This window comes from Bos grunniens, chromosome 5, assembly GCF_055505025.1.
Source record: "Bos grunniens cultivar Pamir isolate PY7600 chromosome 5, Bosgru_T2T1.0, whole genome shotgun sequence".
NCBI lineage: Eukaryota > Metazoa > Chordata > Mammalia > Artiodactyla > Bovidae > Bos > Bos grunniens.
Window position 1 is genome coordinate 114,091,102 of NC_141169.1, and position 25,846 is coordinate 114,116,947.

The window sequence follows — 25,846 nt, forward strand, 5'->3', positions numbered from 1 at the left end:
GAGGGCATTTTCCAGGTTTATGTGTGAATTAATGATCATGTCTTAGGGCGAGGGTGTATGAACAGATGAAGTGACAGGTATGAGATGCTTAATAAATCTAAACCCTAGTATTAGTTAAGGGAGCATTATCACACAGTTTTCATATTGCTTCCTCCCTCTCTCCCTGGCCAGAGTTCCTCTTTGAGCATCTTTCCTCTTCCAGTGAAGTGCTCGTCTGGTCCTGCTACAACTGTTTGATACTCCTGGCAGAAGAGCCACTCTTCTTTTCCAAGTGCCACACGGTGTATGGTTGGTACTGTGGGTCCTGCACTAGCTCTGGCTTGGGTGGACAGCACCTTGAAGTTAGGTGGCAGCAGCAGTGATGGGCAGGCTGGCCTGTACTTTGGAGGAAGGTGCTGGTCTGGTCATTTCCATCAGCCCCAACTTGTCACCAGATTCCACAGGCAAGCAGTGATATCCAAACAGTTCTGCTCTCCATTAATTGGCGGAAGTATATGTTTAGCGAGAAAAGGACACTCCTGTCAGCCACGAGATGAATTCCTGTTGTACCTCAAGAACAACCTTACTCAGCCTTGGAGTAGTCTTCCTGTGAAATCTCCCCATCTAATTAGTCCCCCAACTTTGATTTAACCTTTCAAAGTTTTGTTGAAACTATCCCTTCTTCTTTCCTGGTGATACCTTCCTTGTCTGGAACTTTTTATATCACATCTAGATTTTTAGACTGGGCACATTCAATTCATATTCTGTGTTCCTATGCTATGCCAGGCATCAGGCTGGGAGCTAGAGATTTAGACATATAACATGGGACATATAAAATATAACAGGGACATATAACATGGTCCCTGTCCTCTGGAAGGGGAGGGAGATATAAACAAGGTGGTTAGGGTTATGCTCGAGGGGATGGACAAGAGGTGTAGGAGGCCAGAGGAGGCCCATACCTCTGCCTGAGTGGACCAGAGAAGGCTTCCTGGAGAGTGGAGGTCTGCGCTGATTCTTTGAGGAGAAATGGGAGTGTATGTAGTAGAGAAGGTATAGTAGCCCAGCCAGTAGGCATTGACAAAATACCTCAAATGCCAGGGCCTGTGCTGTGGGTTGTGCTGGGTTTGGGGAGACAGAGGTGAATCATACAAGGGCCTGCCCTCAAAGATCTCACAGCCCTGTCCCATCAGCTCAACTTGTCAGGACTGCTCCAGGAGGGCTGCCAGCAACTGTGTGCTGTCCAGAGCCTCTCCCCTCTCCTGGGAAGGCAGGAAGGAGACTACTGGGCACTGATCCCTGGCCTCTGCTGTGTCATTTTGAGGTAGGGATCGAGTCGGTGGTGAGGAGCCTACAGGGAAACCTGAGGATGAACAACACCGAGCTGCACAAGCAGGGCCTGCTGCTCTTTGCTGAGATCCTGACTCGGTGAGCTAAGTGGCGGAGCATCAAGCCTGCAGGGGCCAGACTGGAGAAGCAAAGAACTGGAGGTATTTATTCCTGATGGGGTCAGTGATAGGAATCCACACGCTTATTCTTCATTTATAATTTCTCAGGCAGCCAGAAGAGATCAAGCTGTTCACAAGCTCAGCCATGTGCAGAGATGCTGGCCGTGCCCTCCGAGAGGCAGTGAGCAGCCCTGTGCTGGAGGTGGCTGCTGAGGCACTGAAGGCCATTTCTGCCTTTCTGAGGTGAGAGACCCAGACAGACTGAACTTTCCACCTCTGCGTGTACCCAAAGACCTGTCAAGGCCAGAGTAGCTTCCAGAGGATACTTGTCCTTTAGGTCAGGGAAATTTCGTTGAATTATTTCTTTCCATTATTCTGCTTACTCTGTTCTGCCTTTATGAAACTGCCATTTGGATGTTGGGCATCCTGGATTGGTCATCTGATTTTTTTTCTTTTGTTTATTTTCTTTGTCTGACAGTTTTTCATCTTTTTGTCATTATGTACTAGTTTCCAGGAGATTTTCTTGACTTTATTTTTCAACCCTACTATTGAGTATTTTACTTCTACTTTCATATTTTAATTTGGAAGAGTTCCTTCCGATTCTTTGCATGTCTTTTAAAATAGGATTTTATTCTGTATTTATTTTGTGGATATAACTTTTTGAAACTCAGTCTTTTTTTTTTAGTCTGGACTTTGCTCCCACTTCCTTTCTACTAATTTTTCCTTTTGCCTAAAATACTGTTCCCCTTAAATCTTTGCATGACTGGCCTCTTTCCATCATTGAGGTCTCATTCAGAGTATCCTTTCCTAACTGACCCATTTGGCTATTGCAGCACCTACTTGAAAGTTCTTGTTTATTCATCTGTTTTGTGTCTTCTCCACAATATAACATGATCTCCAAGAATTAAGAGATCATGTCATTTTTTTTTTAAACTGCTATATATCTCACTCCTAATAGTCAGTATATGAATGATGTTAAAATGGATGGTGAGACTAAATGAGCCTAGGGTCAAATGGGAAATCATTCCTTAGTAAGGTGCTTGATCTTGAAAAAACTAATGGAGGAAACCAATATTTACTTATATAGAAAATTTTACTTTGTTTCTACATTCTCCCTTTTAAAAATCTAACAAAGTAATATATTTAAGCAATAAAAAATAAAACATGCACAAGTTTTATAATGAAAAGAAAAAGTCCTCTGTTCCTACTTTCTAAAGGAAACTAATTTTAACTCATTTTGTCTTCATTAAGTTCTGGTGACTTATTTCCCTAACTCTAAACAATATGAGTGCAATGCTATTTCTTTGTCCATTTAGAACATTTCATTGACTTACCAATAGGAAAGACCAAGACTTAGCTGTTTTGCCTTCTCTACATTTCCTTGACATTTTTACTAGTTAATATTTTGTTTTCAAGCTTTTAAATAATATGCTTAAAACTTGTATTTCTTGTTCCCTCAACTTAAGGCAGTATCTCTTAACACCCTACTTGGTTAGCTAGGTATATTCGCACCCCAACTCTTCCTTAGCTTTCTCTTTACCTTCTACTTCTCAATATCAGCTGTACCTTTAATTTTGTATTGTACTTTTAATTTATATTGTAAAGGTTGTTAACATTTATAGTCTCATCTGTAACCATAATTAAGTCTTTGTCACTTGCATAAAATTGCTTCTAAAAATTGAAGAATAGCATTTATATTATAATGGCTTCAGATTGTCTCTTTTCCCCTTTTGTCCTTTCCTGGATTTGAATGTCTAAATCTGGGGCATGAATCCTAACAAGAGTGAGATGAGTAAAACAGCAGGGTAACAAAGGCCTAGAGTAAGAGCAAGAGTCAATCAGAAGTTCCCAGGCAGAGCTGCAAGTCTCCCAGGAGGTCAGTGTTATGGGGGACTGATAGCACCTTTCAGGCAGGAGGCAGGGTTTGAGCTGTGCTACGTGGGCTTCCCTGGTGGCTCAGATGGTAAAGAATCTGCCTGCAGTGCAGGAAACCCAGTTTTGATCTCTGGGTTGGGAAGATCCCCTGGAGAAGGGAATGGCTACCCACTCCAGTATTCTTGCCTGGAGAATCCCATAGACAGAGGAGCCTGGTGGGCTACAGTCCAAGGTGTTACAAAGGATTAATAACCTTATATTATTAACATTATAAATGTTAATTTTATTTTGTATACTAACATATACATACACAAGGGATGAGAGAGATAGATTTGTGGAAGGACTAGGATTGGTCAAAACATGTGGGTGGGAAAATTTAGGGATTACTGAGGGTACCGTAGTCAGTCTGGCCAGCAGGTTGTGTGAGGGTAAGTAATACTTGAAGAAGCCAGAAAGCTGGTTGGATCAGAATTATGGAGAATTATGGGTAGGGGGCTTATTAGGTTATTAAGATTATTAATATAAGTTTATATTTATAAAGTTAATATAAGGTATTTAATTATAAGGTTATTAATCCTTAGATGCTTTTATTTTTGACTTTAATTTTCCTGAATGTTTAGTGAGGTGGTCCCTCTGAGGTGGAGTGTTTCAGAAGGTCTCTGGGAAGCCCAACCAGAAGAGGGAATGAGGAGTGAGAACTGTTGAAAGAATTTAAAGATGGCAGAGCCAGAGCTTGGCTATCAATGTAGGATAGAAAGTTAGAGCTTCCATTCAATATTGTTCACTAATTGTAACAGATGTGCCACACTAATGCAGTGTGTTAATAGTAGGGGAAATTGCAGTAGGGCTGGGGGAGTATGGGAACACTGCACTATCTACTGTATTTGTTTCTGTAAATCTAAAACTGTTGTAAAAAATAAAGTCTAAAAAGGGGGAAAAAAAAATGAAAGAGCTTCCAGAAGGGAAAGGGGAAATCAAGCCTTCACTATATACGGTTAACTGAGCAATTAGAAGGCCCAACAGATTGCTCTCAGAGTTCAAAAACAGCCCAGAGATGAGGGTTAACATAGGTTTCTTCTTAGTTACTGCATTGGGTTGAATTAGCATCCCTCTAAAATCCATGCCCTTGTTTGGAAATAGGGCCTTTGTAGATACAATTGAGTTAAGATGAGGCCATACAGTGTGGGCTCCTGAATCCAGTGGCTGATGCCCTTAGAAGGAGAAGGGAGTTTGGACACAGGTACACACAGAGGGCCATGTGAAGACTGAGGCAGAAATTGGAATCATGCATCTATAAGCCAGCGAATGATGAGGATTGCCAGCAACCACCAGAAGCTAAGAAGCAAGGCAGGATTCTTCCCTAGAGCCTTTGGAGGGGCTGACACCTTGACTGCAGACTTCTAGCCCCCAGAATGTGAGGATAAATTTCTGTTGTTTTAAGCAACACAGTTTATGGTAACTTATCATAGCATTTCTAGGAAATCAATACAGCAAACTATACCCTGTCAAGTAGTCAGTCCTTCATTTCTTTAACTTTTTTTTTTTTTATTTAGCATCAATTTACAATGCATCTAGTTCTGTTAGGTAAAGTGAAAAGGCAGAACTGGCCCCTGGCCTCTTGGAGCTCACATTTAGACTAATCATGACTCTTGCCTCCTCTGAGTCTATACAAATATGAGACGCTAAGTATTACTTTTCACATTGTTGCACATTCTCATATTAATTGATTCTCCAAACATAGTTTCCAGTCTCTGTTTATAATCTCCAAGAGAGCTCACTTCCTCCTAGATACTCTTGTCTACCTCTATAGAGATTTTTTCAGCTCTAAAAAAATTTTATTGACCTATAGTTAGTTTACAGTGTTGTGTGCCTCTATAGCGTTTTGACTCTTAGAAAGTTCTTCCTTATATTCATTCCTTAAATAAAATCTGGGTCCTTGATAACATTTACCTATTGATCATGATTTTCCTCATCAAGGTAGCAGAAATCAAATTTGATTTCTCTTCTCTAAGAGAGCTTGGGATAGGGTGGGGAGGGAAGTGGGAAGGGGGTTCAGGATGAGAGGACACATGTATACCTGTGACTGATTCATGTTGGTGTATGGCAAAAACCATCATGATCAGATCAGATCAGTCGCTCAGTCGTGTCTGACTCTTTGCGACCCCATGAATTGCAGCACACCAGGCCTCCCTGTCCCTCACCAACTCCTGGAGTTCACTCAGATGATACTGTATAGCAATTATCCTCCAATTAAAATAAATTAATTGAAAAAATAAGAGAGCTTATCAGTTATTTGAGAACAGTGGCCATATACATCTCTTGATATACCTTCTGTTCTAGGTAGTACTTCTTTAATTGGGAGGTCTTTTTCAGTGAGAAAACCCTCTGTATCCTTAATAACAATAACCATAGTCATGTGTGTGCGTGCATGTGTGCTAAGTCACTTCAGTCGTGTGTGACTCTATGCAACCCTATGGACTGTAGCCTGCCAGGCTCCTCTGTTCATGGGGATTCTCCAGACAAGAATACTGGAGTGGGTTGCCATGCCCTCCTCCAGGGGATCTTCCCTACCTAGGGATTGAATCCACATCTCTTACATCTCCTGTATTGGCAAGTGGGTTCTTTACCACTGGTGCCACCTGGGAAGCCCAGTCATAGTCATAGCTGTCATTTGTAAGGACTTACTATCTAGTAAGCACTGTCCTGAGTTCTTTGCATACATTATCCAATTTGGTCCTCAGCATAATTCTATGAGGACAGTACTGTTACCTTTCACTTACTAGATGAGGAAACTGAGGGCTGGAGAGGATGAGGAATGTGCATAAAGTCACGCAGCAGACAAGTGCTGGACCTGGGATTTTTGTCAGATCAGTTCCTGGACCCAAGTTCGGATCCACCATATGCCCCCTCATTGCCTGAGAACCTGGGGCTATCTTGGGGTACCCTGACCTCACCACAGGCCTACCTTTGTCTCCCTGCATGCAGGAAGGATCATCAGAGTGCGCTACCTGTGCTGTACAAGGAGCTGCAGGGCTTGGTCAAAGCCATGCTGAGCCGATGTGCAGATCTGTCCCAGACGCCGCTGAACTGGAGGCCCCTGGTCAGTGCACAGCAGCTGCTGCTTCTGGAGATCATGCTGTTCTGTGTTTTTAGAAGATAATTAGTACATTGCATTATCTTTATATGCCACTTTGTAGCTTTTTCTCATGCACACACACCTACAACAAGATGTTATTTTTTTTTTACCATAACTGCAGAGCTGTGAGGCTTAATGATTGTTATCCTCATTAGGAAACCAAAGCCACAGGGGTTAAGCAGTTTTTCTCTTAGGTCCAAAGTAGCAAGGACCTGAGTTTGGGTAGTAAATCCCAGGGCCTACTACATGCTTTGTCTTTTATATCATCCAAGTGGGTATGGTAAACATGCTCACAAAATTATTTAAGGCTGGATTCACTAGAATCTTAGAATCTGACGAGTGTGCAGTGTGTCATAATTGTTAGCTTTTAGTGGTCCAATCGGAGAAGGTGATGACACCCCACTCCAGTACTCTTGCCTGGAAAATCCCATGGATGGAGGAGCCTGGTGGGCTGCAGTCCATGGGGTCTCGAAGAGTCGGACACGACTGAGCGACTTCACTTTCACTTTTCACTTTCACGCATTGGAGAAGGTAATGGTAACCCACTCCAGTGTTCTTGCCTGGAGAATCCCAAGGACGGGGGAGCCTGGTGGGCTGCCGTCTCTGGGGTCCCACAGAGTCGGACATGACTGAAGTGACTTAGCAGCAGCAGCAAGCTTAAAATATCAGAGGAAATATTATTAATATGAGTGCTTTATTAACTTTGGAAACTAAGCTCTTTGCACATGATACGGTGGGGGAATTTGTGTGTTTTGGAGCAACTAATATGGGTGTTACAGCCAGTGAGGCTAATGTCGACTAGCCTGTGACAGCTTTCTGCATATAATAGAACAAGAACCAGTCCTGTGCTTCATGGGGAGACAAGGGGTTAAGGTTCCCCTTTGTACCATTTTTTTAAAGGAGCTACTAGATGTCTGAATTTTTGAGGATAACCATAAGACCCCCTGGAAAGTGTTAGGTGTGTGGGAATGCCAGACTCCAGTGCAGGAGGAAGAGGTCTGTAGTCCTCTAAGCAAAGACTGGAATACAGAGTATGTACTTGACTAGTAGTTTCCCTCTTTCCTTCTCACTTCAGGGCCATGCCTCCAACAGAAATTCGGAGAGGGCCATTCTTCGAAGAGGGAAGTTCCTCTTGAACACTCTGGAGGGATTTAGAAATGCCTGCAGGTAAGGAGCTCCTTATGATCTGATGAGGTAGTAGTATGGAGGGTGGGTACAGAGAGGAATGGACAGAGGGTGAAGTTCTAGAAGCAACACTTGATTTCTGATGCTTTGCTGCATAGTGAGAGGACTTTGGCTGGGGTGGAGAATGGGGATGTTTGAGTTTGGAGTGAGTATGTGGAGGAGGTCTCTAAAGGTTCCCTTCTAGTGAAGTTTTTGTTGCTGTGCAATGAAGTTGTATCTCATTCAGCTTTGTGCCTCATCCCAAGTAACCTAGCTCTCCATGTGTTCACTGACTGCTTGTTGGATTAATTCAGTTCTCATCAACAAACATTTGTTGTACCTACTGTGTACCTACTGTGCCAGCCCTGATGCTAGATAGTGAAAGTAGAAAGATAACACAGATCAGCTCTTGCCTAAAAGGAGCTCACAGTCTCTTGGGAACCCAGACAGTTTTGTGTATATGTGTGCAATCCGTTACATTGTCACGAACCTGGGGAAGGCCTTCCAAACAGATAGAGCAGCACACATAAAGGCAAAGAGATGTGAAGCAGCAGACAGCATGGTATGTTGAGGGAAGTATTAACACATATAGTTGGGCGGAGTGTCACGTGTTATGGGAGAGAGGGCAGGGAGCTCGAAGCTGGAGGGGGCGCCCAAGACCAGGTTCTCCCTCACTGAGGCCTCCGGAGTTTTCTCCAGGTCCGCTGGTGGGGATGCTTGCCCTGAGCCCTGAACTCAGAAATCCCTTTAAGAGGATGAATCTGACCTTGTTGCATAGACAGTAGTAAATATACTCATATTTATTTCTCAGGTTGGCTATGGAATTCCAGAGGGAGCCTTCAGCCCAGGAGAATCCATTCACAGCTCCCAGTGCTGAGAAAGAAGACACCTTGGAGGCCTTCTCAGAATTTCTCCTCAGTGCCTGTGACTCCCTGTGTATCCCCATGGTGATGGTGGGTTGGGCAGCAAGGATCTTGGGGAGGAGAAAGACGTGAAAGCAAGCCAGGCTGAGAGGCACAGGACAGTGACTCAACACTCAACTAGATCTCCTGAGGGTCTTAGCAGTGTTGTTCTTGCAGCTACTTTTCCTTTGGTTTTAAAATCACAGTACAGTGTTTTTTTGTAAACAATAGATTAATAGATGCCTCTTAAAAAGTAGAAAGTAGTAGTAATAAAATAATAAATCGGTAATGTTTCAGTTCAGTTCAGTTGCTCAGTAGTGTCTGACTCTTTGTGACCCCATGAACTACAGCATGCCAGGCCTCCCTGTCCATCACCAACTTCCAGAGCTTGCTCAAACTCATGTCCATCGAGTCAGTGATGCCATCCAACCATCTCATCCTCTGTCGTTCCCTTCTCCTCCTGCCCTCAATCTTTCCCAGCATCAGGGTCTTTTCCAATGAGTCAGTTCTTCGCATCAGGTGACCAAAGTATTGGAACTTCCTGTGAATATTCAGGACTGATTTCCTTTAGGACTGACTGGTTGGATCTCCTTGCAGTCCAAGGGACTCTCAAGAGTCTTCTCCAGCACCACAGATCAAAAGCATCAATTCTTTGGCGCATGTTAATGAAGTGATAAATGCCTTATATTCAGAACTTAATTTAACCCTCCCATTGACCCTGTGAAATAGGTCCTATAATTTCCCCCAACTTAAAAGTGATTTTTCTATGGCTGTAAAGCAAGTATATGACAGTGCTGAGGTTTGAACCTTTGTATTTTGTCTGCCCAGTAAAAACGGCTGATGTTCTTGCCTAAAAAATCCCATGGACAGAGGAGCCTGGTGGGCTGTGGTCCAGGGGGGTCACAAAAGAGTTGGACATGACTGAGTGACTAAGCATGCAAAGAGCAAGTCAATGTAATTTAGGTTTCAGTAAGTAGCACATATGTGAGTTCTGTAACATGAGAGATGGCTACTCTCAAGAGACCTGGTTTTGAGCTGACTTGAGACAAAGATGGTAGGAAGAGCAGGATCCATAGTGTTGACTGCCTGGATGACCCTGGGTGAGTCTTGTCCTGTTTGAGTTTTGGACATCCTATGAACAGTCTGTTAGTTGGGAAAGGAAACCTCCAAAACACCCACTGGAAACAGTAGGTGGCAGCAGGGGAGCATCCTCTGGTTATGACAGGAGAGCCTCTTTTCCTTGAAGAAGCCTTTGAGCCAGCACACCAGGGTCTTCAGGAGGGTAACTCTCAGGGACCATGGGTTACAACCCTGATTGGCACACACTAACAGTAATAGTTGGGCCATTCACTTTGGTTTCTTTCCCTTCTCTGCCTTCCTCCTAGATTTATGAAGTATTAGAGCTAGATCTAGAATTAGATTATAGAATTGTGGTGTTATTCTTGCTTTCTACTTTTTGGCATTTTATACATTTTCTTTAATGATCTTGTATTACTTTTATAGTTGGAAAAAAACTTGGTTTGAAAACCAAATGAAAAGTATCTGTAAGAACCACATCCCTGAGGCCCTGGCTATTTATACATGAGGAACCGAAACAGTGAAAGGGGAGGGGGTGACTGACCCAGGGCACACAGCGACCTTGTGCAAAGCTTGAAATAGAACCCAAGTTTCTCTACTCTGTCTACCACGTCAGGCTGCCTTGTGATTCTATTCAAAGATCACATGAAAAATAAACATGAAGGAAGTTTGTGAAGCGTATTATTATATGTTAGAAACATGAGTGTCATTCATGTCACTATAATGCATAGTTTAGAAAGTGCTTTTTACATGTGAGATGTCATTTGTTTCTGGGAGGTAGGGCTTGTGGTTATTCCTGGTTTACTCTTTGGTAGATGCCCAGAGCAGTAACGAATCTTGCACAGTTTATTAAGTGGCAGATGTAAGCCTTGGATGTAGGCTTGTGACTTCAGGTCTCTGAGCTTTTTTTTGTGTCCATCAGATGAAAGAATTTAGACTGTTACTGCTAGATGATGCAGTTTTTGCTGATGCTCTTTCTTCTTCAGAGGTTCAGTCCTAGTGGACTATGCGTTCCCTCTTGGTTCTTTGCAGAGGTACTGGGAGCAGGCCACTCACCCAGCCGTGATGGAGGTTTTCCTCTCGGTTCTGCACAGCCTTTTTGTCATCGTCCCTCACATGAAGGAGAAATTCTCCAAGAAGCTCGGTAGGCCGCAAGCAAGTATGGAAGTTGGAAGGGGGGCTGGCGCCTTAGGCAGTTGCTCAGGGTACTCAGAGAGAGTACAACCTGTGGGTGGAGGGTTACTCATTCGTTCAGAATCAACATCCACACTCTGCCTAGTGTTGAGTGGAAGGATATGTCATCCAGCAATCAAAAGTCTTTAAAGGCAGTTCTCAAATTAATTGATACTTCTCTGAGTCAAGAAGGTTCCAGTTCAGAGCCATGGGTTAAACTGCTGTCTCAGAAAGTTGCTGTGAAACTCTGAGAAGTTAATTCCCTACCAAAAGCCCTAGGATAGAATACAGATTATCCTCAACACTAGCTGGGGCAGTGGTAGCTCTTGTCTAGAATCCCCGGGATGGGCAGGACAGTGGTCATTTTTAAGCAGGGTGGAGTGGGAGGGGGGAGACTGGGAGAGTCAGGCAATGCAGGGGACTGGGCCAAGGTCACCAGCTAATGCGGAAAGTTCATCAGAAAAGAAGATGAATTTTTATTCAGCACTTGCTCTGAGCTAAATATTTGTTAGATCTTCTATATACATATATCTTACTTAGTTTCGCAGCAGGCTTTGAGGTATAGATATCGAAACTGAATCTCAGAGAAGGTAAGTGTCTCAGGGTCACGTTACTAGTTAGCGATGGAGCATATTTGAACCGAGGTCTGTGTGACTCCAAAAATAGTACCACTCAGACTTGGGAATCCCTGTAACAAGCCTGGCTTAAACCACTCTCTGCTTTCTTCCCAATTCTTGCAAGCTGCCTCATCCTTCATACGACTGGCCCTGGAACTGAAGGCTAGGTTCTGCAGTGGCCTGAGGTATGTATTGTCCCAAGGGGCCAAGTGTCCTTCTTGACTGGACAAGTGGAAATTTCTGACTGGTGTGGTTTAGTTATAGGACTGTGGAGGGATTGACACAGTGTCAGAATTGCTCAGCACCTGATGGTATGAGGTGGATGGGCTTCTCTAGCTTTTACTTATCTGGTTCTGATAAGACTCATTCCATGCGATACTCAGAAGGGCACCTTTTAGCAGCGAAACTGGAAGGGCTCTTAGAGATCATTTGTCTAACTCTCATTTTACAGACCAGGAAGCTGAGGCCCTCACAGGGTAACTGATGCCGTGCCCATCAAGAGGGTCATGTCCTGTTTGCTGCCAGGCCAGCAATTCCAGAGGAGAGGCTCTCTTATACAGAGTAGAGAGGTTGCTGCTTTAATCTCTCTCATTAGGTTTCTGGAGCAGCCTTCCCATTTCTGACTTGCTACCTGTTTCTGCATTTGCTTGGCAGATTCCACTTGTTACTGCCTACAGTCCTCAAGGTAACCTCAGTGGAGTATCTAGCCCTCCTTCCATATCTCTGGATAGAACAACTGATGTTCAGGAGAGAATACAGGGATCCACCTGGGTTCAGATTCACAGTTTTGGATGTTTGTAATTCTCCTGAATCACCCATTTTGGGTTCAACAGTTTCCCCTTTTTCTAGTACTTGCTAGCCCCTTCCTGACCCAGGAGCACATTCTCTTTATATGTTTTATTAATTTGGAGCTTAGTAGCTCACTTTGACTTATTTTTTTCAGGAAATTTTTCGTGAATACCTATATGGGCCAAGTGACTAAGTTACACCTGTGGGCAGCAGGTTCCATATTTACTTTTCACAGCCACCTCCAGACCTTCGACCTTCTCTACCAGGGCCATGGTTAGAATTTCCTTGGTCTCTGGTACAAAGCAGTGGTGCCTCAGTACCTGGCAGAGATAATGCTGTCCCAGCCAGAGTAGCAATGTCCTCTCTCTTTTTCTGCCTTCCTCTCCTCCCACTAAGTCACTCAGCCCTGAATCAGGTGTGTTCCAGTTTCCTGTACTACATGTGCATCAGCCTCTTCTCAGCTCCAGAGAAGACAGGACCACCTTCCCAAGAAGGTAAGATGCTGTAGTTTGACCACTTATGATGTCCATGGTAGTGTCTTAGTGTCTGGATGTCTTGCTGATTGGCTGAGTCATAAGTCAGTACAGTAATAAGAAATCTTTGCCTAAAGCTATCCAGAAGAACCATGGAATCATGGAACGATGGACCTATAAGCTGCTTCCTAGGGAGGGAGGTGAGATAATAGATCAGCTCTCTGCCTATCCAGGTGTGGTCTGGCCTGCATAGGGAATGGCGTGATGACTTCTGCCCTGGTGGCAGCCACATCACAGCAGCCTCTTGTGCTTACCAGCACCAGTCCCCTGCTGCTGGCCAGTTCTCTCTCTTGACTGGATAGGAGGAGCCCCACTTCTGCCTCCTCAGACCCTGAGACCCAGATATCTTGTTATATCTCGGGGCACCAGGAAGAGCAGCCAACCTTACTTACATGCAGACTGCATCTTTCTTTTACATTTCAGGAGAAAGGGCAGGTGGGTGTGCGAGGCTCAAGGATATTAATTTTGTTATGATCACAATGATCATAGTGTGCTTTGGTGGAAAAAGCAATAAACTTAGAATTAGGAAACCTGACCTGATTGCTGCCATGTCTCAGTGGCACATTCCATCTCATGCTCTACTTGGCTATAGGCGCATTGCATTGGCAGGATGGACCCTTTCATGTGACCTCTAACTTGGCCCCCTGCTTTCAGTTTCTCATCCTCCAACCAGTCTTCACCGACTGCTGGAGGGTCTATCCAAAAGCCAAGTTGACGTCTCAACTCCCCATGTCAACATCTCAACTCCCCTGGCCTTCAGCAGTCATCTCCAATCAGCAGTCTATCAGGCATTGTTTGACAGTGATGGAGTTTTCTCTGGTCTGTCTGGTGAAATTTGGAAAGTAGGGTAATGTAGTGAATTTTCCATGAAGTTGAGTTTATTCAAAACTTAAGCTCTTGAGGTCCTTTTCTTTCATATTCTTTTGGTATTCAAATGTTCTTTCTTGTAAGAAACAGAAGTTTCATAAGAAATGTAGGAATCTGCCCTCAGGTTAAAATCCACATTCTATACTCCTTGTTCAAGGTCTTTCACAGGCTACCTACAAATTACATCACCCAGTTCCTAAACCCTTGATACTCCACATCTTTTCACTGATGGTCCAGTCACATTGAACTCCTTGCCGCCCCCTAAACATGACGTCCTCTTGTCCTTCCAGGCTGCTGAACACCTTGCTTCCTGGCTTGGCAAACCTCTTCTCTCCTTTCTCTGCCTGATTTCTGTTCACCGTTCACGGTTCCCTCCTCTTTGAGCTTGCCCTCCCCATCGCAGGTGGCATGAGTCACTCTCTTCCACACTTGAACATGGCACTGATCACATGTCCTGCAATTATCTGTCTCATTATCTATTTTTTTCCCACCAGCTGCCAGCGCCAGGAGGTAGGGCCTGTGTGTCATAGCCTGGCCTAGAATAGCCACTCAGTGGACATTGTCAAGTGGATGAATGTATCCAAGTCCTTCCACATGTTACCTTCAGTCTTTCCTGAGAGACTAAGAGAGGGAGAAGAGACTGATTGCCTTTTCTCCTGTGTGTATCCTTGCTGTCCTGTGCAGTACTCTGTATGTACAGACACGCATGTGACCGTTACCTGCTCTCCTCTGTCCTTTGTGTGATTTTCTCCGGCCTGTTCCCTCCCCAGAGCTCTGTGCAGTGTCTGAGCTCCTGCAGCACGGGCTGCCCCAGATAAGCAGCAGGGGCCCTGAAAGCCTTGCTCTCCTGTCGGATCGCCAGTACGTGGAGGAAGCTGCTCGCCAGAGACAGTACTGCATCCTGCTCCTCTTCTACCTGGCCTACATTCACGAGGACAGGTCAGTGCTCAGAGCTGGTGACTGACAGTTGGTTCTGGAAGCTACATCTGTAGCCAGGTTCAGTTCAATAACTATTTACAGAGGCATCCTCTCCAGGCCTGGTGCTGAGCACTGGGGACATGGAGATAAGTGAAAAATGGCATGTATTCCTGAGGGGCTCACAGTTTGGAGAGACAGGTAGTCTCAGGAGTGAAGGACAGAGCCTCGAATGCTGATGAGAATTCCTTGATATCCCTGAGGGTGTTGTTTATGCACCAAAAAAAAAAAGTCACTAGTTTACTTTGGTTTTAAGAATTACTATACAATTTATTAAAATTTAAAATCAAAGTACTATTTTTCATTAAGCTTTTAAAAAATTATTGAGGTAAAGTTTACATAGCTAAGTTAACCATTTTAAAGAGGACAACTCAGTGGCATTGAGTATATTCACAGTGTTGTGCAACCACCATCTCTGTCTAGTTCCAAAACATTTCCATCACTCCAAAGTAAAGCCTCTTATCCTTTAAGCAGTCACTCCCCTTTCCTTCTGCTCAGCTTCTGGCAACTTGCATTCTGTCTCTATGGACTTATCTATTCTGAACATTTCTGGTAGATGTGGTCGTATGTATGTGATCTTTTGCACCTGCTCCTTCCACTGAGCATAATGTTTTCAAGATTCATCCAGTAAACGTAATGTTTGCAGCAGGAATTGGTACTTCATTCTTTTTCATGGCTGAATACCATTGTGTGTATACACTACAGTTTGTTTATTCCTTCATTCATTGATGGGCATTTGGGCTGTTTCTACCTTTTGGTTATTATGAATAGTAATGCTGTGAATATGTGTGTACATGTGTTTGTTTGAGTACTTGTTTTCTATTCCTTTTCTGTATACACCAGGTTTAGAATTGAGGAGTCATATGGTAATACTATGGGTAACATTTTGAGGAACTTGCAAACTGTTTTCCAGAGGAGCTGCAGCCCCACCAGCAATGTTTGAGCAAGGGTTCCGGTTTCTCCATGTCCTTGTCAAGACTTGTCCATCTTTTTGATTATAGCCATCCTAGTGGTTATGAAGTGGTTTTTGCATTGTGGTTTTGATTTTGTTCAGTCCAGTCGCTCAGTCATGTCCGACTCTTGGTGACCTCGTGGACGGCAGCACACCAGGCTTCCCTGTCCATCACCAAATCCTGCAGCTTGCTCAAACTCATGTCCATTGAGTCGGTGATACCATCCAACCATCTTATCCTCTGTCATCCCCTTCTCCTGCCTTCAGTCTTTCCCAGCATCAGGGTCTTTTCCAATGAGTCAGTTCTTCACATCAGGCAGCCAAAGTACTGGAGCTTCAACTTCAGCATCAGTCGTTCCAGTGATCAAGGTTGATTTCCTTTAGGATTGACTGATGTGATCTCCTTGCAGTCCAAGGCACTCTCAAGAGTCTTCTCCAACACCACAGTTCAAAAGCATCAATTCTCTGGCACTCAGATTTCTTTATGGTCCAACTCTCAAAACCATACATGACTACTGGAAAAACCATAGCTTTGATTATACAGACCTTTGTTGGCAAAGTAATGTCTCTGCTTTGAATACACTGTCTAGGTTTGTCATAGATTTTCTTTCAAGGAGCAAGTGTCTTTTAATTTAAATTTTGATTAAATCTAATTAAAGAAATTTTGGGGGGATGAAATTTGTCTATTTTTTCTGTTGTCATTTGTTGTTGAGCATCTTCATGTGCTTGTTGGCCATTTGTATATCTTCTTTGGAGAAATGTCTGTTCAAATCTTTTGTCTAGTTTTGATTCAGATTGTTTGAGTGTTTTTGTTATTGAGTTTTAGGAGTTATCTATATATTCTGGATATTATTCTTTATTAGATTTGCAAATAATTTCTACCATTCTGTGGGTTGCCTTTTTACTCTGTTGATAGTGGTTTTGGATGCACAAACTTTTAAAACTTTCATAAAGTCCAGTTTATTTTTTTCTTTTATTGCCTGTGTTTTTGGTGTCATAACCAATAATTCATTGCCAAATTCAATGTCATGAAACTTTTGCCTTATGTTTCGTTCTAAAATTTTTTTTATAGGTTTAAGTCTTTCATTTAAGTGTGTTTATATTTGGGGTTAATTTTTTTCTATCATGTTAGGTAAGATTCTAACTTCATTCTTTTGTATGTGGAAATCCAGTTTTCCAGTGCCATTTGTTGAAAAGACTGTCCTTTCCCCACTGAATGGTGTTGGCACCCTTGTTGAAAATCATTTGACCATATGTATGATGGTACAATACTATTAACTAAACTTTATTCAGATTTCACCAGTTTTCGTGTACTGTCCCTTTTCTGTTCTAGGATACAATCCAGGATACCACATTGCATTTAGTATTACCTATTTTAAAATGTTTATCAGAGTCTTAATCTGATAGGTGAGACATACCCATGGTAGAAAATTTAAAAAGCATAAAAGGACATGTAGTGAAGTTGGTCTCCTCCTCATCCCCATTTTCCTTGCATGTACAAGTGTAGAAATCTCCCTTCCCCAGAAAGGAGCCCATTGAACACACAAATGTTTAGTGATAAATATGAGAAGAGAAGGGTGAACTGGCGTCAGAGCAGGGCCTCCTGAACCCCCAAAGTAGCACCCTTCTTTTTAACACTGCTGGTCCAGCTGCCTGATGCTTTACCTTCTAGGTGTGAGTGAGGAGTCTCTGTCCTCTAACAGATCCTTGCACAAAGCAGAGAACTATGTGCTGTGCATGTGTGACAGTGCTTTGTTAAGTATGTACAGCACCCTCTTTGTGCAAGATGTCATTAGGCTGTGGACATGCTGGGACAGAAGGGCAGAGGGAGGGTGTGGCCAGGCGGGACAGCCATCTCTGCCTTTTTCACTCAGACTGTCCTTGGTTGACAGGTTTGTCTCAAAGACGAAGTTATTCATGGCTGTGCAAAGCTTCCTCCTATCTCTGCAGGACCAGGGTGAACGCCCTCCACTCGTGGTCTTCAGAGCTTCTATCTATCTGCTTGCAATCTGCCAGGACAAAGATGATGCCTTAGATGAGGTATGGACCAAAACACCTGGGGCTTTTCCTCCTTCTCCTGCTCCTCTTCATCATGGTTCCTCGGAAGACTGTTTTGGTGTATATATAGAGATGCTGGGTGGCAGAGAGACAGTGTGTGTTAGGGGACTAGAGGGAGACAAAGTGCTGACACATACAGAGCTCGTGTAACTTAGTCAGTTCTCTCATCAGTTCTGGGAGGTAGAGATTACTGTTTTTATTTTATTGATAAGAAAATCAAGACTTAAGGACTTCCCCCAAAGTCCAGTGGTCAAGACTCCATGCTTCCACTAAAGGGGGTATGGGTTTGATCCCTAGTTAGAGAAGAAGGATCCTGCATGCTGTGGACCTAAGTTAATTAGGTCCTAATTAACCTAAGTTATAAAGGTCAATTAGGTTAAAGGCTGTTTTCTTAGTACCGCCTCTGGTTTGTGCAAGAGGAAAAAGGTGTGAGATGTCTACAGATAACAGTTTATGAAACAAAATGTATTGCTGAAACCTACATCATTGTTAGCCAGGCTGCTCTTGGATTACTTTGATAAGGTTATATGTTACAGGTTTTCTCCCTCCAGCTTGTTTATAAACTCTTAGGGCTGGAGCAATCATTTCACAATATATACATTTATCAGATGATTATGTTGTATCTCTTAAACTTGAAAGTCCCTCAGTCGTGTCCGACTGTTTGTGACTGGACTATACAAGCTGGAGTTCTGGAGTGGGTAGCTGTTCCCTTCTCCTGGGGATCTTTCCAACTCAGGGATTGAACCCAGGTCTTGTGCATTGCAGGAGGATTCTTAACCAGCTGAGCCACAAGGGAAGCCCATACCTGAGCTATCAGGGAAACCTTAAACTTATACAATGTTATATGTTAATAATGTCTCAATCCTGGAATGTGAAGTCAAGTGGGCCTTAGGAAGCATCACTACGAACAAAGCTAGTGGAGGTGATGGAATTCCAATTGAGCTATTTCAAATCCTAAAAGATGATGCTGTGAAAGTGCTTCAGTCAATATGTCAGCAAATTTGGAAAACTCAGCAGTGGCCACAGGACTCGAAAAGGTCAGTTTTCATTCCAATCCCAAAGAAAGGCAATGCCAAAGAATGCTCAAACTACCGCACAATTGCACTCATCTCACATGCTAGTGAAGTAATGCTCAAAATTCTCCAAGCCAGGCTTCAGCAATACATGAACTGTGAACTTCCAGATGTTCAAGCTGGTTTTAAAAAAGGCAGAGGAACCAGAGATCAAATTGCCAACATCCGCTGGATCATTGAAAAAGCAAGAGAGTTCCAGAAAAATGTCTATTTCTGCTTTATTGACTATGCCAAAGCCTTTGACTGTGTGGATCACAATAAACTGTGGAAAATTCTGGAAGAGATGGGAATACCAGACCACCTGACCTGCCTTTTGAGAAACCTATATGCAGATCAGGAAACAACAGTTAGAACTGGACATGGAACAACAGACTGGTTCCAAATAGGAAAAGGAGTACGTCAAGGCTGTATATTGTCACCCTGCTTATTTAACTTCTATGCAGAGTACATCATGAGAAATGCTGGGCTGGAAGAAGCACAAGCTGGAATCAAGATTGCCAGGAGAAATGTCAATAACGTCAGATATGCAGATGACACCACCCTTATGGCAGAAAGTGAAGAGGAACTAAAAAGCCTCTTGATGAAAGTGAAAGAGGAGAGTGAAAAAGTTGGCTTAAAGTTCAACATTCAGAAAATGAAGATCATGGCATCCGGTCCCATCACTTCATGGGAAATAGATGGGGAAACAGTGGAAACAGTGTCAGTCTTTTATTTTTGGGGGCTCCAAAATCACTGCAGATGGTGATTGCAGCCGTGAAATTAAAAGACGCTTACTCCTTGGAAGGAAAGTTATGACCAACCTAGATAGCATATTCAAAAGCAGAGACATTACTTTGCCAACAAAGGTCCGTCTAGTCAAGGCTATGGCTTTTCCAGTGGTCATGTATGGATGTGAGAGTTGAACTGTGAAGAAAGCTGAGCGCCAAAGAATTGATGCTTTTGAACTGTGGTGTTGGAGAAGACTCTCGAGAGTCCCTTGGACTGCAAGGAGATCCAACCAGTCCGTTCTAAAGGAGATCAGCCCTGGGATTTCTTTGGAAGGAATGATGCTAAAGCTGAAACTCCAGTACTCTGGCCACCTCATGTGACGAGTTGGACTCATTGGAGAAGACTCTGATGCTTGGAGGGATTGGGGGCAGGAGGAGAAGGGGATGACAGAGGATGAGATGGCTGGATAGCATCAGCGACTCGATGGACATGAGTTTGGGTGAACTCTGGGAGTTGGTGATGGACAGGGAGGCCTGGAGTGCTGCAATTCATGAAGTCGCAAAGAGCTGGACACGACTGAGAGACTGAACTGAACTGAAAACTAGGAAAAAAGACTTAATAGTGTTTAAATGGCAATACTCAAATTGTTCTATAGATTCAATATAATCTTGATCAAAATTCTAGTTGCCTTCTTTTTTTTTTCCTTGTCTTGAAATGGACAAGCTGATCCTAAAATTTATTTGGAAATGAAAGGGACCCAAAGTAGCCAAAATAATTTTGAAAAAGAAGATCAGGTTTGGAGGACTCACACTTCTTCATTTCAAACTTACTACAAAGATAGAGTAATCAAGACAGTGTGGTTCTAAATATGTCTAGGAGAGACATCCAGATCAACCGAATAGAGTTGAGAGTCCAAAAATAAACCCAGAGGGGATTCCCTGTCTGTTCAGTGGTTAGAACTCAGCATTTTCACTGCCGGGACCTGGGTTCCATCTCTGGTGGAAGAATTAAGGTCCCTCAGGTCAAAATTGAAAACAAACAAAAACCCCGAAAATAAACCCATATATTTTTATAAGAACAACAAGACAATTCAGCACAGGAAAAACTGCCTTTTTAATAAATAGTGTTGGAATCAGTTGCATATCTACATGCAACAGAATGGAGCTGGACCCTTAGCTCATATCATACACAGAAATGAACTCAAAATGGATGAAAGACCCAAGTGAAGAGTCAAAACTATGGAGCGTAAAATCAGGAGAGTAACACGCTCAGGAATTTGAGCTTTGTTATATGTGCAGCAGGGAAGAGAGAGGTTTAGTAAATGGTTTAACACACCTGCTCTTTGCTGTTTCTGTGCCAGGCCCTGTGCCCTCAGACAGCTGAAGTCTAGTGTGGTAGGTAGACACATCCACGCTGACAGTTGTGACACACTGTGCTAAGTGTCATTATAGAGTGGGGTTTCTCAGCCATGGCACTGGTGACATTTTGCACAGTCTTTTCAGTGGGAGGCTGTTCTGTGCATTGCAGGATATTTAGCAGGATTCCTGTTTTCTCACACTAGGTGCCACTAGCACTCTCCCAATCAAGACAGTCAACAATCTAGACAGTCTAGACATTTTTACATGTCCCTTGGGGAGTGAAATCACCCGAGTTGAGGGCCACTGTTACAAGGTAAGCACAGTGAGGTTTTCTTTTTGCTGGAGGGTGCCAGTGAAAATAACCTGGACCCCTGAGAAGCCAGTACATTTTTTCCCAGTTACATCTTGGCTGTCTCTATTTGTTGGGGATTGGAGTCTCTTGGCCCTCTACAAGGTGTATTTATCCTCTTTATTCTTTGCCTCCAGGCTGTGGTTGGTGCCATCAGAAAATTCCTAGAGGACACCCCAGACCTGCACCGAGTCTACACCCACCATCCGCTCCTGCTCAGGTTGTTCCTGCTGCATCCAGAGCTGATGAGGAGGTTTGGGCACCATGTCCTGGAACTTTGGTTCTCCTGGGAAGAGAGCAGCTATGAGGAGCTGGACAGTGTCCCGTCTGCCGGGCAGCCCACCCTTCCCGCCAGCGTAGCAGCCCTGTTTCACATACTTAGGAGCAGCCCCAGCATCCTACTCATTTTGCTAGTAGGTGACCACTTGCTCATTTCTACAGTCAGAGGTGGTGGGAGCTGGGAGCTGGTTTCCTGAGGTCAGGAGGCCCTTGAAGCTGCTTCTACCCAACTCTGGACTTATCACTGTTTCCATGTTAGTAGGAGGTCTTTTCAACTGGCACGTGCCTGGTAAATCCATACCCTTTCCTAAGTCTGATGGATGTCTGCTCACTGAGAGATATGTGCCCCTCTAGTCCCCAGAGGATATACCTCTGAAATGCTGACCTTTGTCACCATTCCCTCTCACCTCCCTGTCTTAAGTATATTCTGTTAGCAAGGGTTTGATGTTACAGGGGACCCCTGGGGCATGTAGTGGCAGATGTCTGATTGGCAAAGGGACTCAGCCTCTTTTCTGTCATAACTCTCAAGATAATGTTAAACGTGCAACACTCTTCTTTGGGCATACCCAGAATTTTTTTTATCAGGAGTTTATTGCATATTCCAATGATTTTTTTGTGTGAAGTAAGACATTCCTATAATTTCTGTCAGGTTCATCAGTTAGATAAGGAAGCTACTTGTTTGCAGTTTCTCACACACTGGCTTTAATTCCATCTATTTTTCTTTATTATTATAGAGATAACTGCTATAATATATATTTTTTAAAAGTAAATTATTTACACAGTTGACAATTTGTATATAGTGACCAATTAATGTGACTAGTGGCAGATCCCAAACTGCCACTGTGGTTTAGAACCCCTGCCTTCAATGCCAGTTCACTTACTTGCCCCCTGTCCCTTAGTCCTAGAAGAATGACACAGCCCTTTAGAGGAGAGTGGGTGTTCTTTTGATATTCTTATCATCAATAAATATGATTTCCTAATTTTATTGGAGTGACTATGGTGGAAATAACACCTGCATATTGTATATCTCACATCCTTAGTCACCTTCTGTCCATATTCACACTCACACGTACACACCCCCACTCAGACTTAAATCTTCACCCTCTGTCCCTGAGATCTGTCATTTTGTGAAATCTCACATGTGTTGATTTGATAGGGGCCACATTCATGCTTTGGCTCAAATTCTTCCTTGGATAGGAAGAAAAGAGAATAAGGAATGGGTTAAAAATAAACCATTAATGCATAAGGAAAGAAAACAAGATAGGACACAGAGTAGCCATGGACAGAGCTAAGATGCTGGATTTTCTGTGCCAGATAAAGTATTCAGGGTCAGTTCCTCACACGTAAGTATTTATAAACCTTTGCTGACCTGTTGAGTTAGGGATCTGAATAGATCTAAGTCTTTCAAAAAAGAAAAAATTCAGATCTTCTGAGGAAGATACTAATCATAGTATCTTATTTTTTTCTTTTTAAACAGATTAAGAAATAGTTTTGGAAAGATTTGCCCAAGGTCACAAGAGCTAAGATTAAAACCCAGGTTTTGATTCCCTATTGTTTTTTCCAGTAAACTGAGCTAAATCTAAGGACAAGAGAGAAACCAGCCCTGACTCAGGGTTTCATCTAATAGGAGAGCTGTTTGTTTGAGCACAGGGAAGAATTAGACCTAGTTCCTGGCCCATGGGCCAGTGAGGGACTCAGATATAACAAACACCTAACAACTGAAAGAAGTCTTCTCTAAGCTTTGGTTTCTTCATGTCTAAAATGGAGATAACATGGGGATAAATGAAAGAATATATAGGAGCACTCGTGGTATGCTATACACAGTAGACTATCATTCACTGATTCCTGACTGACTCTGAACCAGATAAAGAATCTTAATCTCAGAAAGGCTTATTGAGGGCCTTCCCTTGTAGTCCATTGGTTAAGAATCTGCCTTCCAATGCAAGGGACACAGGTTTGAACCCTGCTTGAGCAACTAAAATCCCACATTCCACCTGACAACTAAGCCACAACAAAGACATGACACAGCCTAATAAGTAAACAGTTTTTTAAAAAAGAAGGAAGACTTATTGAATTCTGAAGGTCATATAGCTAACAAAGGTCATGACCATGACCAGAGCCTAAATTAATGAGTTTTTTACTAAATTATATCCTAGAAACATCAGTGTTAAGAAAGAAGAGCAAGGAACAACTTTGTTGTTTGTTCACGTGTATAATTCCTACCATTGCTTCCCAGCTTCTAGCTGCAGGAGGGGAATGAGTCTAAAAATATGTGTTGGTACCAATTTCTGTTTCTGATGTGGGTAATTAACAGCTGAAAACAAAGCTGTTAATTGCCACTCTTACCAACGGGTGGTCTTTCACGTGGGTTGTTTGTATGTAAAAAACAGTGATGTCATAGAAGCTCTGTTTGTTCCCTGCTTGGGCCGTGTCCCTCTGGTCAGCCCAGTCCCAGAGAGTTCTGGACGACTCTGGACAGGAGAGGCTTCAGAGGGGGCCGTGCTCCACCCAGAGCCTCCTCACTCACCTATAGGGTGGGGTGCACCCTTTCCCCTGGCATTCATCACAGCTGCCAAATATCTAAGTAGCCCCCTTCCTTTGGCACTTTTAACATTCACTAACTTAGGTTTCTAAGAGACCAGCTTTGGCAGTCAGGCAGCCATGTGCTGGTAAAGGAGCAGAACTAGGAAACTAGTTTGGCTGTGGGTCCTGTGACCTTAGACAAATCACACCTCATCTGGCTTCAGCCTCATACTCTATAAAGTAAAAAGGTTGATGGAAATGAACTGAAATTCCCTTTAGCCTTATTCTGAGAGCCTCTCCTTCCAGAGATGTTTTCTGAGTCTCTGTGTGTATGTGTATGTGCATGCTATGTCCAACTCTTTGCAACCCCATGGACAAGCTCCTCTGTCCGTGGAATTTTCTAGACAGTAATACTGGAGTGGGTTGCCATTTCCTACTCCAGGGGATCTTCCCAACCAAATCCCTACAAGGTAACAAAGATGAAGCCAACCTCATCCCTGCCCTTCCTTAAATCATAGTGGCTATAGAATTTATAATGCCCCTGCTTTCTTGACTGGCAAACTAGTTAATCTGTCCCAGTTTGCTGCTTTGAATAACTGGAGTGACACCTACTAGGAAGAGTTATGAAGATACAGATAATGTATAAACATGTAACTACAGTTTAAACACAGAACAATACCTGACATTATTAGGTCCTGATTGAGTGATTGCTATTGATGTTGTCAATAAAAATTAATCAACAGTCTGTCTCAGAAGGAAATGGCAAATTTATTTGAGCCAACCCAAGAATTATAATCTGCTAGACAGTCTTTCAGAAATCTCTGAGGGGAATTCCCTGGCAGTCCAGTGGTTAGGACTCGGCTTCCACTGTAGGGAGCACAGGTTCCATGCCTGGTCCAGGAACTAAGATCTTGAAAACCATGTGGTGTGGCCAAAAAGATAAATTAAGAAAGTAAAATAAAAAGCTCCGAGGACTGTCCTGCCCATAAGAGGTCAAAGCACAGTGATTTAAGTTTTTGAGACAAATGGTTAAATGACATATTATTGATCATTTACACAATTTAAATCTATACATACAAAGGTAGTAGTGGATCACAGGTCATCATGGTCCCTTGCAGAGTTAGGAAGGAAGTTATCCCCTAAAGACTTACGAGTTGTGACCCTTGATGAGATTGAGAAAGAATGTTGTCTCCTAAAGAGGTCTGGTTAATTCAGATGCACAATACACACTAAAAGGGGAGGAAGAGGCCCAAGCTAGCAAAGAAAAATTTTATGTTTAAATGTTTCTCATTGTACCATAAAATATGAATTATTTCATCAGTATTATAGTTGTTTCTCTGGCAGCTGTGGGGGTTTTTAGAGAGCCAAGCACAGACACCCCCGTGCTACCCAGTGATCAGCACATCTGGGTTTGTCTGGCCGGTAGCCTGTAATCATGGTTCTGTGTGTCAGGAGCTAGGAGTCTGTGTGTGACACTGGTTTCGTGGCACCCAGCCCCCTCTGCCCTTTCAAAAGGAATTGGCCTGTTTGAGCTGGAAGGTGACAGGAACTCTCAATGGGATAGTCTCTGGTGTAGCTTTTGCTGACTTCCCCTTTAACATATACTTATTAACTCTGAAAGCAAATAAAAAGCAATGTTCTTTCCAGCCTTCTGAAACCAAGGCCTTTACTCCTTGGGGCAGAAATAGCCAGATGCCATGGTGGAGACGGGGCCTGATCTGGTCCTTGCTTCTCTTCCTGTGTCCTGAATCTGTCCTAACCCATCCTGTGCTTGCCCTGTGACATCTCCACCCCCACCCCCTTAGTAGAAAGATCTCTGGGCTTGGAGTTGGGAGTATGTTAGTCACTCAGTCATGTCTGACTCTTTGTGATCCAAGTCCTATCCTTGGGACTGTAGCCTGTCAAGTTCCTCTGTCCATTGGATTCTCCAGGCAATGATACTGAAGTGGGTAGCCATTCCCTTCTCCAGGGGATCTTCCTGACCCAGCGTCTTCTGCATTGTAGGCAGATTCTT

General features: G+C 43.3%; 1 protein-coding gene across 5 annotated transcripts in view; it reads left to right on the forward strand.

Moving 5' to 3' along the window:
• Positions 1–25,846, forward strand: part of MEI1 (meiotic double-stranded break formation protein 1) — a 58,833-nt gene that overhangs the window by 14,003 nt on the left and 18,984 nt on the right. For 4 of the 5 annotated variants that reach the window (XM_086403068.1, XM_086403065.1, XM_086403069.1 and 1 more), the window contains exons 9-20: positions 172–288; positions 1,305–1,404; positions 1,533–1,667; positions 6,285–6,399; positions 7,511–7,602; positions 8,411–8,552; positions 10,611–10,722; positions 11,493–11,553; positions 12,554–12,651; positions 14,328–14,496; positions 17,377–17,524; positions 21,168–21,443. In XM_086403068.1, coding sequence (XP_086259194.1) covers positions 172–288; positions 1,305–1,404; positions 1,533–1,667; positions 6,285–6,399; positions 7,511–7,602; positions 8,411–8,552; positions 10,611–10,722; positions 11,493–11,553; positions 12,554–12,651; positions 14,328–14,496; positions 17,377–17,524; positions 21,168–21,443 — 1,565 coding nt within the window. The remainder of the gene's footprint in view (positions 1–171; positions 289–1,304; positions 1,405–1,532; positions 1,668–6,284; positions 6,400–7,510; positions 7,603–8,410; positions 8,553–10,610; positions 10,723–11,492; positions 11,554–12,553; positions 12,652–14,327; positions 14,497–17,376; positions 17,525–21,167; positions 21,444–25,846) is intronic. The other variant, XM_086403067.1, reaches the window with a different exon arrangement.